Source organism: Grammomys surdaster, unplaced genomic scaffold, assembly GCF_004785775.1.
Source record: "Grammomys surdaster isolate TR1022 unplaced genomic scaffold, NIH_TR_1.0 126059, whole genome shotgun sequence".
In the NCBI taxonomy this organism is placed as follows: domain Eukaryota; kingdom Metazoa; phylum Chordata; class Mammalia; order Rodentia; family Muridae; genus Grammomys; species Grammomys surdaster.
In genome coordinates this window covers 5641744-5659556 of record NW_021620869.1, presented here as the reverse complement: position 1 = coordinate 5659556, position 17813 = coordinate 5641744, and the positions used below count along the sequence as shown (strand labels likewise).

The window sequence follows — 17813 nt, the reverse complement described above, 5'->3', positions numbered from 1 at the left end:
TTATTTAGTAACCAGTTTGGTCTTTTGTGAGGTCTGTACTTGTGGCTGGTGAGCTGGGAGTCTGCAGAATGAAGAATTCCCAGCCAGCCCCCACTTCAGGATGTCAGAAACAGCCTTGCTCTGGGATCATCGCTTCTGTGTGAGACAGCTTACTGAGTTGAGGAGAAGTGACAGGTTCATTTTCCCCCTCTTTGTTTAAGCCATTTATCTTTTAGCTCCTTGCCTGCCACCCGAATTGTATTGCCAATTTATTGGGATATTCACTTGCCAGGGCTCAGAAGGTGCTGATTTGCATCCGACTTGAGAAGAAGTGAGAAGGGAGGTTAATCATCTCCTGGCTTCTGAAGAGATTTTTCCTCGGTGTTTAATTGTGGTGTTTGAAATGTTACATGTTTTCTAATCAGTGTGGGTGTGTGTTCCACTCCCTGACACCCCACATCCGTGAGTATAGCGTGCCCAGGCCCCACAGCTTGCTCTCCCAAGGGTCTTCAGCTCAGCTCCTGCATCTCACAGCCACGTGCAGGCTGTGTGAGCTGCTTTGAGCCTAGCCTCCTTCACTTCGTGCTCACTCATTCTTTTTCTCTCCTGTCTCCTTTTAACCTCCTGCTCCCTCAACCCACAAAGTCAGCCTCTCATACCGAACTTAAACTCCTGATCCTCCTGCCTCAGCCGCCTGAGTGCTGGGATGGTGGTTTGTGCTAGGCTGTTTTATTGTCTGTTGTATCAAGTGAAGTTGGGTAGTAAGGAATGCTCTCTGGTCGGTGAGTGCAGCTGTGGTCAGCTTCTATCCTTAGAGTCCTCAGTGCACTACACCAAAGGTGACTGTCTGAAGGGAGCCGCCTGTGAGCAAGGCTAGTAAGAGGACGTGCCGTTCCTGTCTAGACTGACATGTCAGTTTTCCTGGTTCTCTAGGGTGGCTTTTTTCCCAGCATGTGTTAGTTTTGTCTCTATTCAGCATCTTTGAGGAAGCTGGACTTTTCAGAGGTCCAGCTCTAGTTATGTGGACACAGCCTTTGGTGATTGGGAGTGGAGCTGGCCTGGGTGACTCCTGACTTTGAGAAGCATCAGCTTCTCAAGTCTGTTTCCTCCCTGATCCTGGCATAGAATTGGGCACACAGGACCGCCTGAGCCCTTGGTCCAGTATAGCTGTGTACAGTAGCTCTGCAAAGCATCCAAACCTTCCGAATTGTGCACTTGCCGTGACTTGCTCTGTGGGTCTGGGGCTTCCTGCACATTTCATTATCTGCCTAAACATTTCCTGCTTGTCATAGCTTTCCCTGTGGTATCTGTAAACTCTTGGTGTTTCCCTCGTGCACACATTTCATGCGTGTTTCTCCTCTGCAGCACTGTTTGTACTATCTAACACTAAGCAGGGAAGCCAGGAGGAACTGAATTCCAAGACAGATGCCAAGAAGCAGAGATGCTTGGGATGCTGAGTGCTATTTCTTGTTACTCCAGGAAACAATGTCCTGAAGAATTAGACAGAAGATCTGGCCTATTCCGTAGGATGCTTGGGCTGGAAAGACATGGAATATACTTAGCATGCTGGTGGCCAGCCAGTGTGAGTTGGCAGTCTCCACTGCTCCTAAGTATATCCTGTGGTACATGCACCGAGTCAGTGGTACAATGTAGGAAGCAGTTAATGAGTTGAGGGATGTGGTACAGCTGAGTGAAGCAGCCAACTCCATGTATATTACCCATGGAATGGGCATCAGCCTCATTAACTCTGTTGGAACACCAATCAAGAATATAGTCAAGAGTGTTCAGGGCCAGCAACATACCTAAATGTATTCTAGAACCAACAGTCTTACTAAGAATTCTGGAGTCAACAAGAACATTCCTGAACCAAGAGCATGCTGGGAACAATAGCATTGCCAGGAGCATGTGGGACTATGAACATGACTAAGAACCTTCTGGGACCTTCCTGAGAATTGGCATAGGAGCTGACATCACCTGTCTCCCGGCCTGGTCCTGATGCCAGTGGGATGGAGGGTTAGAAAGGCTGTGCTCACTCTTGGGTTTAGATCAGTGAAAGCCCAGGGAAGAGCATCATTCGAGCCCTGCTGTTCAGTTTGGTAGAAGTGCAGCTTTTAGACCAAAGCCAAGGTTCGCTGACCTGAGGAAGCTAAGGAAAGCAGAAGTGGGGGATTGAAAGTCCAGGGTCAGAGAAGAATCCTGACAAAACCAGTTAGGATTTGCAGTCATTCAGGGGTATGGTGGTTGTGTGAGAAAAGGAGGTGCAGATGTCAGTTGAGATGTTGAGGAAGACAACTGGGGACAGCTGGAGGACCCACCAGCATCTCAGTGCACCCCTGACTGTGCAGACCTCACAATCTCTACACAGGGAACTGACTAGGGCCTGAGATATTACCCTAAAGGATACACATGAGTCTATTTGCTTTGGCAAACACACTTTTCTGGCAAGCGTTGGGAGAAGTGTGTGGTACCGAGCTCTGCCCTCCGAAGCTCCACATCCATCCTGGCTGAGACAGAGCCAACCATAGGCAGTCCCCAGTTCGGCATGGTGAGGCTCGCCTTCAGAGCAGTGAATGTTTGGCTAGTGGGTTGTTTGCAGTACCATCCCTGCTGGTACAGTGCTCAGAGTGACCACACATGCCCATATCTGCTTGCTTATGCTGAGATAAAATTTGAAGGAGCCTTGTGCTCTGGAGACATGAAACGAGGGTTTGGGTGTGTTTCCTGCAGCGTGCTCTCCTATCCCTTTGTCACAGTCGGTTATTTTACATGACAGTCTGTTACACATGTAAAAAGGAGCAAACAGACTGTATTGAATCTCTCCTGTGAGTATTCAGTATTCTTCCACTTTTTCTGTGAACAGGAAATCCAGTGGCCCTGAATGCAGAAATTTCCTCTTGTTGTAAAATTCTGAAATGAATGTCCCCAGCCTTGACTTTGCTCCGTCCTGAAGGTAACTGTTTATTGCAGTCGGCATTTAAATCCCCGATTAATAGGAGCAATTAAACAATAGCTTCATTTCCAGCAAATTAACAACCCTAATAGGTAATTGCGACATAAATGAAGATAAATTTGTTTTAATACAATGAGATAAAAAAGAATACAGACAAGAACTGAATCTTGGATTAAGAATTCAGACTACATTTACTTCAGGAAAAACTCAAAAGGCCTTACCAAAAGAAATTACAGTGTGGCTTTTTAAACATGTCTTAGATTAGAGGGCTTTTTATTTTAGAGAGAAATAGAAATGTTGTCGGGGCTCAGGGCTAGCTCAGCAGTAGAAGAGTTACCTAGCATGTTTAAGAATCTAGCTTTTCATGCCAGCACTGAAAATCAAGAAAACCAAACCTGTTTGATCGGTTGATACACATAAACACACGCTAATTGATATGCGTGTGTTGGCGAACGGGAAGCTAGACGTCCTCAGATGTATGTAGACGGCTTGGTCTCAGGTGGAAGGTAAGTCGCCAGAGTCTCCAGTCACCATGGCCACTGATCATTCTCTCTGGACTAGCTGGTGGCGTGAGGACCACAGCCCAGACTTCAGAGCCTCTCACTGGGCTTTCACTGGCAAGGCTTCAAAAAGCAGAGGCCCAGAGGTCCACAAGGCCTGTTCAGTATTCCATGTTCAAGCGCAGGAAAAAGTCACCTTCTTCATTAATGTTTGTTCTAATTGGAGAACTATTCTAAGGGTTTCAAGAGGTTTCTAGGGAACATAGGTGCAGTTGGGCCACATAGTGTTTGTGAATGAGAAGGGATGGTGGCCATGCAGGATAGTTGGAAGGAACTAGACTTGAGAATAGCTGAGAGCGTGTTTGAATGGTGACAAGCAGGGCTTGACGCCTGTTCTAGCTGTAGGGTAAAGCGATTTCCCTTGCAGAGTGACATACCCACAGAAGGATCCCCTCCTGTTAAAGAAACTATTAGGGGTAGGACAATGTCACTGAGCTGTGAGACACCTCTCCCCCCTTAATAAGTCTTTGGTAGCTTTGCTGCACAACCAGCTTGGTGAGCATTACTCAGCGGAAGGGTAGACTGACAACAGAAATGGGAGTGTCTAATCAAAAGGCCAGCCAGCTAGTCTCTGGAATCCAGTGCCACCCCAGGCCACCCGCAGCACTCAGGCTTCCCTTCTCAGGCGTCCAGGTGGGACTGGCCTGAGTCCTGCAAGCCACACCAGTGTTCTTTTCCCCAGAACCACTGAGGCTGTTCCTTGTTGCCTTCAGGCTGGCAACCACACCCTCTGCATTTTGAAGCCTTGCAAATGAATTTCTAGTTCCCTTTCTTGTTTCTCTTTCTCTTATTTGTACTAAACGTTTCCCCCCACCCAATCATTCATCTCTTCCTGTACTCCCAGGGGTGCAGGCTGCTTTGTGCCAGCCTTAAAGCATTCAACAAGTGCTTCCACAGCAGGTCAGATGACCTCACAGTTTGACTGGATCCCAGCAAAGTGTTCAGGTGGTAGACTGTGCTGGTTCCTGGCTTGGGAATTGCCTTATGCTACCTTGGGAGTTCTCAGCGTCAGGAGCGTGCACTGCCTCTGCTTCTCCATTCTCCCATGCTTACTCTGTTCCCTACATCTCCCATTTTGTTGTTGGCTTGGTTTTGAAGCAGTATCTCATGTAGAATCGGCTGGGCTTCAACTGGCCACAGAGCAAGGGATGATGTGACCCTTGCCTCCACTTCCCAGTGCCAGGATCACAGGTGTGTACCGTCTTGACCAGTTTTTGCCATGCTGGGGGTGGGGTAGCCCAGAACTTCCTGCACTCTTCCAACCAAGCTGTAGCCCACCCTTGCTCCATTTTTGTTCTCCTTTTCTTTCTGGCATAGCTTTCTCCTTACCCAAAACTGAGGTCCTATATAAACAGCTGGATCACCAGCAGAATGGAACATGCCTCCTCCAACATGTATTGACTTTGCCATTTTGTGGTGAGAAATATTCCACTTTAGTTTTTCTTTTTTTCATTCCTAAGTCACACATTCAGAGCTCTATATGGGTAACTTGGTAATTAATTTCTCCTTAATTAATAAGCTAGTTTAATGATCGTTCTCCTGTAATTTAAAGTGGGGACATTAGTGGATCTTCTATTTGCCCCTGGAAGATTTATAGTGTGAAGTCGGTTTTTGTATTTATGGGGGTTCCCCAGGTGAGCTCCTCGTGGTGCTCCACCAGGGCCTCATGGTGAAAGGTGTAATAGGCATTGTTTTGGGGCTGACTTAGAAGAGAGAAACACAAATCATACAGTGATTACTACCTGAAGCGACTAAGCTTTTAAAATATTTTGGGGGCAAGGTCTATTGGGGGTATTTGTAACCCCAGAAGTTGGGAGGTGTAGACAGGAGGATTGCTGATGAGATGCTAGCCTGGGCTACAGAGCAAGACTGTCTCAAGTACTCACTGTACAGTATATTTCATGTCCATCATGTGCCTGTTGGCCTTTGTTAGCGCATCTGTTACAAACATTGAAAATACTATTTTTATTATTTTATATAAATGTCATACTTAATTATCAAGAATAGTATCTTCAAAATAGACCTTCCAACTCTAGGTTAGCAGTGTGCTACTGTTCCTCGTAGCAGCCCCCTTTGTCACCTGTCTTCATTTGGGTCTAACAGTGGATCTTAAGTACTTCAGCCTGTATACCAAAGATGGCAGGGCTGTGTGCCATTCTCAGCTCGTAGCTCCTGCTCTTCCCACTCCTCAGTTGTTCCCTCAAGGGCAGCGATTCTCAGCCTTCCTAATGCTACGACCCTTTAATACAGTTCCTCATGTTGTGTTGAGCCCCAACTGTAAAATAACTTTCATTGCTGTTTCATAACCATAATTTTGCTGCTGCTATGTCTCATAACATAAGTATTTTTGGAGATAGAGGCTTACCAAAGGGGTTATGACCCAATAGTCAAAAACTCCTGCTCTAGAACCTTGTGGTAATTTATTTGAGATCTCTGGGTGTTCTAGAAGAGATGGCAAGACTTAAATATTTGTACTAAGGTAGGGCTATCACAGGAGCTCAGAAACTCACCCTTAACCCACATAAGGCTTGTGTGGTCAGAGCAATAGCAAACCTACTCAGCAACGATATCATAATCACAATGTCACACTCAGATTTGCCTTGGAGGAGATGACCCTGCAGCTTGGGCCCAGGCTACAGTTAGGGTCCCTTAGGCTCTGTCTCTAGTTAGCCATAGGAGCTTGAGGGCTTGGTCAGGGTACTGGCAGTGAAGATGAGTTGGGGAGCATCTTTGGTAGTTGGACCAGTAGTTTTCTGTGTCTTCTCTGCCCGTGTGTGGGGCCAGGGGCTGCTGCACAGGAGGCTGGGACTGCAGAGAAAAGAGAGGAGGTATGGGCTGGCAGCACAGTAAAGTCAGATGCTGGACTTTCTGTGGTCCTGTAGTTTTAGAACACAAGAAGCCTTGGGACAGGTCTGTCAACAGAGAGCCATCAGCATTGAAAATAGTTACTAAAGCATGAATGTCCAGGTGCCTTCCCAAGAGAGAATCTGGAGCTTTGAGAAGCCTGAGGACCAGAGCCCTGGAAGCACCTTGTGAGAAGCCAACAAGGAACTGAGGAATTCAGGCAGAGAGGCGAGGCCAAGACCTTGTGAGTTTTGGAAGCCTAGAAAAGGAAGGAACGGACAAGCCCTGGTGTAGTCAGCTCTACTAGGAACTGCCCAGGGCTCATGGAGGAACATGTGCTCTGACTTGCCCAGGGATCCTAGGCACCACCCGAGGTCACAAACAGACCAGCTCCTAAGGTACAGGGGTCAGAAGTTGTGGGTGGAAGTAGCCTCAGACAAGGAACACAGGCTTGAAGGAGGCTGCTAGAGAGAGGAACCCATGCTTCTGCTTGGTTGACACACTGTCGTCTTGGCAACAAGCTTCCTTTGTTTATGTCAGTGTATTAGTCATAGAAGAGAGTTTATTTGGGCTTACAGATCCAGAGGGATATGTGTTCATCATGACAAGAAGTAGCAGTCATGGCAGAATAGAGTAGGAAGCTGAGAGTTCAAATCTTGAACCTCAAGCACAAAGCAAAAGGAGAAAAGCAGTATGAATCTTGCAAACTCGTGAGTCTGTCTTGAAGGTGTGCTCAAACAAGGCATACCTTCTAAGCTTCTTCCCCAAGCAGCGCCACCACCTGGGAACTAAGTATCAAATGCCCGAGACTATGGGGTAAATATCTCACTTAAATCACTGCAGTTAGTTCTGTGAGTACCCTTAGGAACGGAGAAGGAGGTGGAGAGCAAGTGACTCCCCAGCTCCTGTCGTGGGTCAGTGTAGGCTGGGCTGGAGGGCATGGTCCGAGCTACTGTCCTCCTCTGTTTTGTTTTTTCTGTTGTTCATTTGTTATATTTGAGACTGTGGTTGGCTTGTTTGAGCTCAGATCTCTGTGTAGTCTAGGCTGGTCTAGAGTTAGTCCTTTTCCTCCTGCCTCAGTCTTGCAGTTCTGTAAGACCAGTGAGCCCCACATCTAGCTTCCACTGGGTCTTCTTTATCTGCTGGATAGAGTGAGGTCATAGGCCTCTCACCATGCTCAGCCTTCAGCCGGCAGAGAACAAAGCTTCCGTGTGCATGGTCACAGGGCTGTGAGCAGAGGGACCAAGGTGACTCATGCTTCTGTGTGGATGAGCCAGTAATGCCATGGAAGACAATGGGGTGTTTGACTGTGGTTGAGCAGAGCAGTCCTTCTCAGCGTTTTCCGGTGCTTCCTTGTTCAGTAGCACATGTACAGTTTTGGGGGAAGCAAGCAAGTCCACGTCAGTTTTTGTAACTTGTTCTAATTGGAGAATGGAGCTATGTACATGAGTATATGTCTCAGTTTAAGGATTACATTAACGCAGATTAGGATGGTGCCCTTCCCACCTGAAGGAGAAGTTTGTCAAACTCCCAGGTACTAGCCTACCCTCTGCAGAAGATGACACCTTTCTGACATGCTCCTCTGCCTGAGCTTGGCCATTGTGAGCTTTGTGAGATTAAATCCATAGGTACAAATGAAGGGCTGGTCAAAGGGAGGGCTTTTTGTTGTCTCTCCCATTCAAGTTGAAACAGAAAGCTTTGGACCCCTGTTCAAGTCCAGACAGAAAGCTACATTGTAGAGGAAGGAACTTTAAAGAACCCCAAGTACCCCGTGAAGGAAAAGAGAGGAAGTGGTGTGGTTCTGTGGTAAAGGGCAATGGTCATCTTGTCCTAGGTGACACTTTTATATGGAGCACAACCCATAGTGGTAGAATCTCACCAAGTATGAGAGAATAGTAAATCTCAACAATAAAAAACCAGATCATTTTGGATTTGGGTGATTTTGTATATGGTGCATAACACAGAAAACGATGTTTACATGTGTATACTGATGACGTAAGATTTGTAACACTGTGTTTGTTGAATGATTAAGGAACTAGCAAACTCAGAGAATGAGATTACCCAGCCAGCAGAGTCTGGGGTTATAGCTGACTGGAAACCTACCAGCACTTTATTCTAAGTATCAGCACTAATTACAGTGTCACAGGAGAGGGCCTACCTTTTGTTCCTGTGGCCCGTGCTGTAGCCTGGTGATCAGGGAAGGACCAAGCAGTCACCTGTTAGGATCAGATCTGTCCAGATTCCTATCCAGTCCCATGATGGTGGACATGGTCCTATAATCATATGCATAGTTCCTTCCTGACTGGAGTTGCCTCTGTAGTTTTCAGTCACCTAGTGACGCTTAGTGAAGTCTTCAGCTGAGGCACCAGGTGTGCTGTTTCCTCCTTGGTACACAATGCAGGAAACAGTAGTAGACATTAGCGAATATGTGACTGTTAGCGGGAAGTTACTACGTAGTTAATATCCTCTTTCCCTTAGACAAAAAAAGGTGCCACTACAACACAGGACAGCCCTTCTTCATCTTCTCCCATTCTCACTCGATTCATCCTTACCCAGAATCCTCTTGTCTGGATGTGCCCTATTCTTTTGTTTTATCTTTCCAAAGTACTCGCAACATCACAGGACAGAAACTTTAAAATCATTTTTTTCCTTTATTGGTGTAAGTTAGGTCTAAAGAATAATAAGGAAGTAGGTCAAACAGGAAATAAAATGTAGTAAAAATAAATAATGTCAGTTGTTAGATGCTTTGGGTCTATGTTTTGGTGATTAAGGTTGGAGAACAGTTGCCATGGAGGCAGAGGCTTTTACACTTAGTGTGCAGCCACACTCTGTGCAGCCACACTCTGTACTGCCCATTGTAGCTTTGCTCTGAGTTGTGCTCTTTATTCTTGAATATTTGCCTGGTGCCTACTGATATGGATGACAGGGAGTTTTCATTCAAAGTTTCACACAGTGTGAGTTTCTTAGCATGCTGCCTCAGTTTCCTAAGCCTTCTCTTCTCACGGAAGACCTTCATAGCAGGTGTCCAGAGTGCGTGCTTGAGATGTTTTGAGCCTCTCCTCTAAGGTCCGTGGTTAAGTCATTGTGGGTCCAGATTGGTGGGAACTCAGCTGAGAGAAAACCAAAACGTTGATTATCTGAACCTTTTTTCGCAAATGGTTGGTCGCCCGGTGCATCAGTTACTTTTCTGTTGCTGTGACAGAAGGCCTGACAAAAAGAGAAATAGGGCTGAGGGGGTTTATCTTGACTGGCAGTTTCAGAGGCGATAGGACCCATCATGGCAGGGAGGGCACAGCAGCAAAAAGAGGAAGATGGACTGGCCGTCAGGAAGCTGGCTGATCACATTTCATCTGGAGAAAGAGAGAACAGGAAGTAGGGTGGGGCTAAAAATATATATCCTTCAACAGGGCCCCGCCTTCTAACTCTCCAAGAACCTCTCTGAACAGCAGCACCAGCTAGGTATCATGTTTCCAATAGATGAGCCCAAAGGGAGGGGCATTTTACATCCAGACCACAGCACCCGGGCAGTTAGGATTTGGGGTTAATTTGGGCCTTGAAATTTCAGAACCTCCACGTGACAGTTATTTTGCAGTTCTTGGACACTGACCTTAGGTTTTCTTTTTGAGTGCACATAATGATTTTTCTTAAGATAGTCTAATACATATTTTCAACGGTCCCTGATCAGTACACCAATGGCTTTGAAATGACGGAGTGCCACGAAATTTTTCTGTAATTTAAACATGATTAGCTGATGAAGGTTATGATCAATACGTGGTGGGAAGATAAATTAATTGATATCATCCTTTCAGGGTGATGAGAAGCCTTTTGGAGGTGGGCCATGACTGATGAAGCGGCTGCTTCGTCTCTGGGAACCATTTTGTATAGATCGCATTTCCACATAGTCACATTTAACACTGTCATTCATTTGCACAGAAGCCATGAGCTATGGGCACACCAGTTTCTGCTTAAAGTTGTGTTCATTTGGAAGTGAAATTGTCTGTGAACACCGCGTGGCCTGTTTCTTGTAACCATTGGTCCTAGAGGGACAGAGTGCCTCAAACGCAGTAGCAGTGTGTGCAGAGGTGAGGACTGGGAAGCTCCAGACTTGATTCCAGTTCTTCCCCGAGGAAGAGCCTCCACACACAGCTGCAGTGACACCTATTGGTGTAAGAATAGCTTTCTAATAGTTGATTTTCCTTGCAGTTAAATTCAATATGCTTTATCAGCAAGCCTATTTGCTGAGAGAAGTTATAGCTGGTTGAATTTATATTTGTATTGATTAAGATAAACTTCTAGTGTATGTGGGAGTATGTTAGAACTAAAATAATAATAATACAGGAAAGAGCCCTTGAGAAAATTACTCTTGTTTGAGTATATAATCCTACAAGTCTTTCTTTCAAGACGCTTTCAGAGGGGTTCTGCTCAGTTTCCCTTATTCGACTTACTCTTACATCAAATCATTAGAAACTGCTATTTGATTAGGATAATACACGGTGTCTGTGTACCTCTTGCTACACGTTTGAGTCCCCTGAGGCGGTCCAAACAGGCTGGCTGAGGCCCTTCCAGGCAGGACTGAGTCAGGACTGGTCTGTTTTGAATCCTATCTCACTGGTGTGGTTTCCGTTCCCAAGTCACCTCATGGTCCTGGCGGCTGCTGGCCCCAGAGTTTCATCTGTACAATTCAGAGAGAGCAAGCAAAAAGACAAAGAAGAAAGGGACCAAGAACAACTATTACCTGAGGACAGGGTCTGAGAGAGCCAAATGGGTTTCCTATTCTCATCCCCTTGGCCTTGCTTGTGCTCTGGTTCAGTTGTCCAAGGCTCGTTTGTGGTCCATGATCAACTAGGAGATGAGATTCAGAAGCCCCGGGAAATGTCATCTTTATCCTGGTAGTCAGGTGTCCAGATGATGGCATGAGCCAGTGATGACCAGAGGTCCCGGTTCACCTCGTACATAGCCAGCAGCCTCTCATCCATATCTCCTGTCTCTGCCTACCAGTTGCTCAGAAGATTGTTGCCACGAGGAAGAAGCAGCAGCTGTCCATAGGCCCCTGCAAGTCCCTACCCAACTCTCCAAGCCACTCCTCTGTGTGTTCTGCCCAAGTGTCCGCAGTACACATCAGCCAGGTACGCAGGGTGATGTGGGAGGTGAGGCAGTGAGTGAGCGGGCCCAAGGAGGCCCTGCGGCAGGGAGGTTCCCATCCCGAGCCAAAGCTGTCATCCTTTTTTTTTCTTTTATCTTTTTTTTAACTTTGTAAATAACAGCATGTCTGTAATTGACTTCCCATTTTCTTTAGAAGCTGCTGTGGCCAAGTGGGTTTTATGGGAGCTAGTCTTTAATGTTCCCTCTGCACACTGCCTGCATTACGAGGCATGCTGGCACGGGCTGGTGGCAGGTGTATGCTGCTGGCTTTGTTGGTGATTGAAATCACTGCCTCTGCTCTTGATAGGGCTAGGCAACAGTTGTGAGTCTGTCTTACCGGCTCAGGAACACACCTAAGCTTAGACCTGGTATTCGCCTATGCCTACCATCTTAGGTTCTGTAGAAGCTGGTAATACCCCCCAACAATGTTTCACTAAATGAGTCATTTTGAAGCAAAGTACTTGTCAAAGGGATCAACCCAGAGAATCATAAAGGAGCTGGTGACTTGCTGGTCCTTGTTTGTGATCAGTCCTCCTTGGGTAAGTGTCCTATTCCAGATGCTCAAGTTGTCTGGGAAGCCAGTGCCCTGGTACGTATACACTGGGGCCTAGGATGGGCCAGCCACACACCTGAACCCCTTCACTATTGGTGTCTTCAGCTTTTAAGTGCTCTAAAAACATTTTAGGACAATCCTCTGATTTATGAGGTTCATGTAAGAGTGGCTGCTTGTTGTTCTGAGTACCCATTCCCTCTTCATCCCAGGAGGAACAGTGAAGTGGCCACAAGGCCACGTTTAACTGTACCTTGTTTTTCAGAAGAAGAAATTTGTGGGGGGTTTTTCAATTTTTTTTTCCAAAGTTCACTGCATTGGTACTGACACCTGTAGTCTCAGTGGTGTAGATTTGAACTTCAAGTTCAGATCCAGTGTGGGCTGCATAGTGAGTTTTAGGTCAGCCTAGGCAACAGAATGAGACCCTTTTTAAGGAAATAGAAAGCAATTTTCAAGCCCCATTCTGGAGGCCTGAGCTCCCTTTTCTCAGACTCTTGCTTCCAGCAGCACACTGGGAAAACTGGCCAGGTAAAGAACTCGACACCTTGTCTCACAGAGAGCGTGTCATGGTCACTTGCCATTTTTCTTGGTGTGACCCTGCTTGAGTGGTTTTTATGCTGTTTCATTGACAATACATTGCTTTTGTTTTTAATTTTTACAGACAAGTAACGGAGGTGGGAGTTTAAGTGACTACTCGTCCTCTGTCCCTTCGACCCCAAGCACTAGCCAGAAGGAGCTTCGGATTGACGTCCCTCCCACTGCCAACACTCCAACGCCTGTCCGGAAGCAGTCCAAGCGCAGGTCCAACCTATTCACGGTGAGTGTCAGTCCTGGGGATCAACCTCTCAATGTCACTGGTGTTTTAGTCACATGTCTATCTGAGGATCCAGTGATGTCTGCAGAACTCAGGCTAAAGTAAAGGAAATTGCAATGACTCTTGGAGTATGAGAGAATCGTGAGAAGCAGAGATCTGGTTCCTGAGCAGAATGGGAATTTCCCAGCAGGCACTGGGTGTGAATCCTGAGGAGTTTGTGCACAACTTTTACCCTCCCAAGATTTTCATGGTCTCACGCTAAGAACCTGTGTTAGATCCAGAGATGGGGAGGTCTTGGGGAATTTCCATTTTCATCTGTCCAATCAAAGAGAGACCTTAGCTATAGCTACGTTCACCTGCTGGGGTCTGAGAACTGACCCCAGGGGTGGGCACAGGCCTGTCCTTCAGTATAGCAAACCCCGTGTTTCTCTCTCTCCAGAGTGTTTAGGAATTCCTGCCACGGGCTTTCTTCCTTAGAGGCCTCCAGGAAATATCCTGGATTGGAAATCTGAGCTTTGATTCAGAAATTTGAGGTGGGGCCACGAGTACCATTTCCAAGCTAGTTGAGTTGTTGGGTGCAGATGCTCCCTGAGCTACAGAAGAGGCAAACATACTGTTTTCTGCTTCTTATGTCCAGCAGACATCACCAATTCATCATGGATGGCTTTGTAGTTGAGCCCAGAGGTACTATGATGTGATTTCAGGAAGTCTTTCCCTGGCCAGCTCTGCACAATATCTTTGAATAAAGCCCATGCAAACCCTTTGGCCTCTGGATTTAGTTGAGTGCTACTCACTCAGTCACAAGGAAGTGTCTTACCACTGCTTCCAATAGTCTCCTGGCCTAGCTAGAGTTCATTGTCTGCCCTGACGCCCTCATTTGAAGATGCTCACATAATGCTGTAGGTACCTGCCAGGTCTGTGGGTGCCTCACTCTTTCCCACCATGTCTGCGGTTAGGCCTCTCATGCTGGGTCTGCTGATGATAGCAGGTCCCCTCTGAGCCACCCCATCCTTTCCTTTGCTGCTCTGTATCTTACGGCTCTGACAGACACTGCTGGCAGTGCTGTTTGACCTTAGACAAATCACTGAACCTCTCTGATCTGGGAGCAGTAGCTAGTCTGCTGTGGGACAGAAAATGTGTTGTTCTCACTGCTGTGGAAGTGTGGAACATGGACACCAGTGATGTTCAGCAAAGGCAGTCAGTAGGACTGCTGGGTAGGTCTGCAGGGGTCGTTCTGGCCTCTGCACAGAACAGGCAAGGGACTGACATGTGCAGGTAGTGCACAGATCCTAGGTGTGCACCATAAAGTTTCTTAGACACAGCACCAGCAGTCACATACCCCGTCAGTCTCTAGCTGAGGACCAGAGCAAGACAGTTGGTTAAGGGAGGTGTCCCGTCTCAAAACAGGCTGTTTATTCATTTGTGACTTGACACCCCCCCCCAAAAAAAAAAAAAACAGTTGCCACAGCTATCTTTAGAGGAGTTTGGCTCCAAAGATGTACTGGTTCGGTGGTGGATAAGAACTTTGTGTACCCACACTGCAGGGATGGCCATGCAGAGGACGCCTAGCTAGATTCCTGCCTAACAGCAGTCAGTGCAAAGTAACTTTGGTTCCTGGCATAGGAAAGCCAGGACATACTACTTTAAACAGAACTAGTTATAGGAGGGTTCTGTTCTCTCTATCCAAAAAGACCCTGAGGGCTGAGTGATAACTCACATGACCTTGTGAGGGTCATGTGAAGATCTGAAGTGTGTGTGTGGAGGCAGATGGGAGGATTGCTAATAGTTACTCTTCAAAGCCCTGCTGTACCCATTGTCTAGGAAATGGCCACAGTGAAAACAAAACAAACAAACAAACAAACAAACAAGCCAGGAAGCCACAGTGCTACAGGTCTTACCGGGCAAGGGGCTGTTAAGAGCACGGTGACTGGAGCTGCCTGTGAATTGCATCATAATCATCGAGGGGTCTTAGAATGCCTCTGGCTGTGTTTGCTGGCTGCCTCTTCAATGTCAGAAGACACTTGGAGAGAAAAGCATTTAAAAAGTCAAACCCAGTTTCCTAGCTACTGTTCATGGAGTAGAAATTTGGAGTCCTGCAAGAATCTAGTGCTGCTGTGATTTTGTGTTGTGGCACTGCAGGATAAACTCTGAAATTCCTGAAAGTCTCAGCATGTTGGTCATTCCCAGGCTTGGCTTTGGCATTGGGCGTGGAGGTGGTGGGAGGTGGTCGGGAACACTTCCAGTTGAAGAACTTAGTAACGTTGACTCCACTAGATGTCAGTGTTATACAAGCAATGAAAAGGAGGTGACTTCATTCTGAGGTCTATGCAATTAAGAAACCAGATTTTAATAGGTAACAGTCTGCTCCTATCTTTAACTATATCCAGGTTTTCAGAGTCTTCATTCCTGTTGCTCTGGGTGACTTCAGACTAACATTGTCAAAGTGTGTATGTGACTTAGGTGTGCTGGATGCAAACCGTCTTAGCTAGCTTTTCACAGCCCAGAATGTTACAGGTGATAGGCTCTGTCCACTTAATTCTCTGGAGACAATCCGTATGCACATAGTGCTTAATGACCAAGCCCCCTCAGCCAGTCAACAGGTTCTCCAGTGCAGGAGTAAAGGTTAAAAGAAAAGAGCCAGTTAGACAAAATTGCAGCGTGACCCCAGCCAGTTCCCAGGCTGAAGGCAGGTTCGTTTAATTCAACTTTTCTTTTAAACCCTTTTAATTACATGCAAGTATTTAGGTCAGTTCTAGGTTTGAGGAACCAACATTACAATAGAAACAAACAGTCAAGGAACGAACAAGGCAATATACAGAGTCCGTGATCACCCTTGCTGTTTCTAAGGGCTCATCTGGATGACAAAGTAGCTGAGCCTACTTCCCTGTCCTAGCCCACAGTCATATTCGTGCCTGAGACTTGCTTCTTTGTTTTTGCCAAAGACTTGGATTCCTGACTGAATTTACTTCTCTGTTTTAGCCCAAAAATAGACTCCTGCCTGAACTTACTTCCTTATCATGGCCCAAAGTCAGATTCTTGTCTAAAGCCCATTTCCTTGTCCTTGGCCAATGTCAGATTCCTGCCAAGCAGCCCCAAAGGCTCCCCACAGCTTAACCTGTCCACACTTGTCTTTTAAAGTAGTTCTGTCCCACACAGGGATAAGATCTTCAGCTCTCAAAATGTTTTTATTTGCAGACGTACAGATTTTAAATAAATCCCATGCATTTAGTATGAAATTACATGAACTAAATCACTCCAGTTGTAGCAAGTCATACATTACTTTGCAGTGACAATTTTGCCTTACCAATGAGAATTTAAATTATATTGTATTTTGTTAATTTTTTATGTAAGGCCATTGCTTTGAGAAATGAAAGATTAGAAGATGACCCACTGGGTGCCTACTTTAGAAATATGCAAACGCGGGGGGGGGGGTGTCAGTTCATTTAGCAGCCCAATTTCCGTGTTGTTGAAATCTTTTGTGAAATAATATTTTGAAATATATAAGAATTTTTTAAAAGAACTACTTATATTCTCTGTGATAACCCTGAGATTGAGCAGTTTGTAGCTGCTGCATCATGAAGCACAGACATCCTCAGTGATAATCTGAACTACCTCATCCATCCATCCCCCCCCCCCCCCCGCCTTACTCCCAGGATTGCTGTTTACCTGGGTGGGTTAGTACATGTTGTCTGCATTTGGTGGTGGTAAGCTAGCAAGGCTTCTTAAGTTCTGTATGGTGTTGCTTTATCTCTTTTCAAGTTTTTAAATTATGTCTTTATGTGACATTTTAAAAACCATATAAAAACTTGCTGTAGGATGCTGATACCATTAAACAGAACTAAGCTTCCCAGTACCCAAAGATTACACAGAACCTGGACCTACTCAGAGACGCTCACAGGAGAAGAAAGGACAATGAAACCCATAGTATAAAAGAGTTGACACTTGGTGTCTCACGGAGAACAGGAGCCCCAAAGCCTGGCGTGGTGTGTTCCATCTACTCCTGCCTACTGGTTGGAAGTGAGGGAGCCGACTCTGTTTGATGGGCAGGGATGCTTGCAGTGATCCTCTGCTGAGTGTGCAAGGGACTGGCTGCGGCTGTGACTTTATCACATATAGGGAGTTAACCATTTTTTAAACGAAGTAGATAATCTGTCCCTTCCCTCCCCTCTGTCTTCAGTGTCTGTGGTACTCAGCAGTCATTCTAAGCTTGAAGTGGTGGCCTGAAGTCTCCCACCCTCCGTGGGTGTGTTAAACTCTGGTTCTGAGGAATGCAGCAGGCTGGATACAGCAGTGGGCGTTTCGGGGGGGGGTGAGGACATACACCACTAAAGTCTCTCAATGTGGGCAGGAATGCAAGGAGCCCTCCCCAGGGATTCAGAGGCCCAGGGTTTCAGACCTACTGGATTGGTTGTGGTTTAGTTGTCCTTGAGTTAGCTGTTATACACTTCTGCCCAGCAGCTTGTCAGAGCTTTCCTTTAGTTTTATGGCACTTTCCACACAAAATTGTATCATTGTTTGTGGATTTTTTTTTCCCCAGTGAGTACCCTGAGTTTCTGTCTCATTTGTCTCTGAGCATGTGATTGTGTGGAACATAGCTTCTGTTTCTTTACTTTTTTGGAGCTGTGTACAACAACACTGGCTGCTGCTTCCTTCTATAGAATCCAGAATTCTGCTCTGAGAACAGCAACCAGAGACAGATGCGCTGCCTCCAGGAAAATGTTCATTTTTTTTAAATGTTTGTTTTGTTAATTATTCTGCTTAATGGAGAATAATGAAGATGGATTTCAAATTTAGGTATTTAGAACTGATAAGTTACCAAAATGCCTTTAGTGCTCTTCATTGATCTATAATTTCTCTGAAATATTGTCATCCACAAGCTTTGGAAGTTGATTTTCTGATTGGAAACCTCATGTGCCTACCTGCCCACAAGCCTACCTGTGGGGGAGTTGTGTGCAGTCTTGCTGTGCATTTTCA

At 46.1% G+C, this 17813-nt stretch overlaps 1 protein-coding gene across 7 annotated transcripts in view; it reads left to right on the top strand.

The window, feature by feature from the left end:
- Positions 1-17813, top strand: part of Agap1 (ArfGAP with GTPase domain, ankyrin repeat and PH domain 1) — a 436006-nt gene that overhangs the window by 196210 nt on the left and 221983 nt on the right. For all 7 annotated transcript variants that reach the window (XM_028755318.1, XM_028755317.1, XM_028755316.1 and 4 more), the window contains exons 7-8: positions 11332-11459; positions 12687-12842. In XM_028755318.1, the coding sequence (XP_028611151.1) occupies positions 11332-11459; positions 12687-12842 (284 nt within the window). The remainder of the gene's footprint in view (positions 1-11331; positions 11460-12686; positions 12843-17813) is intronic.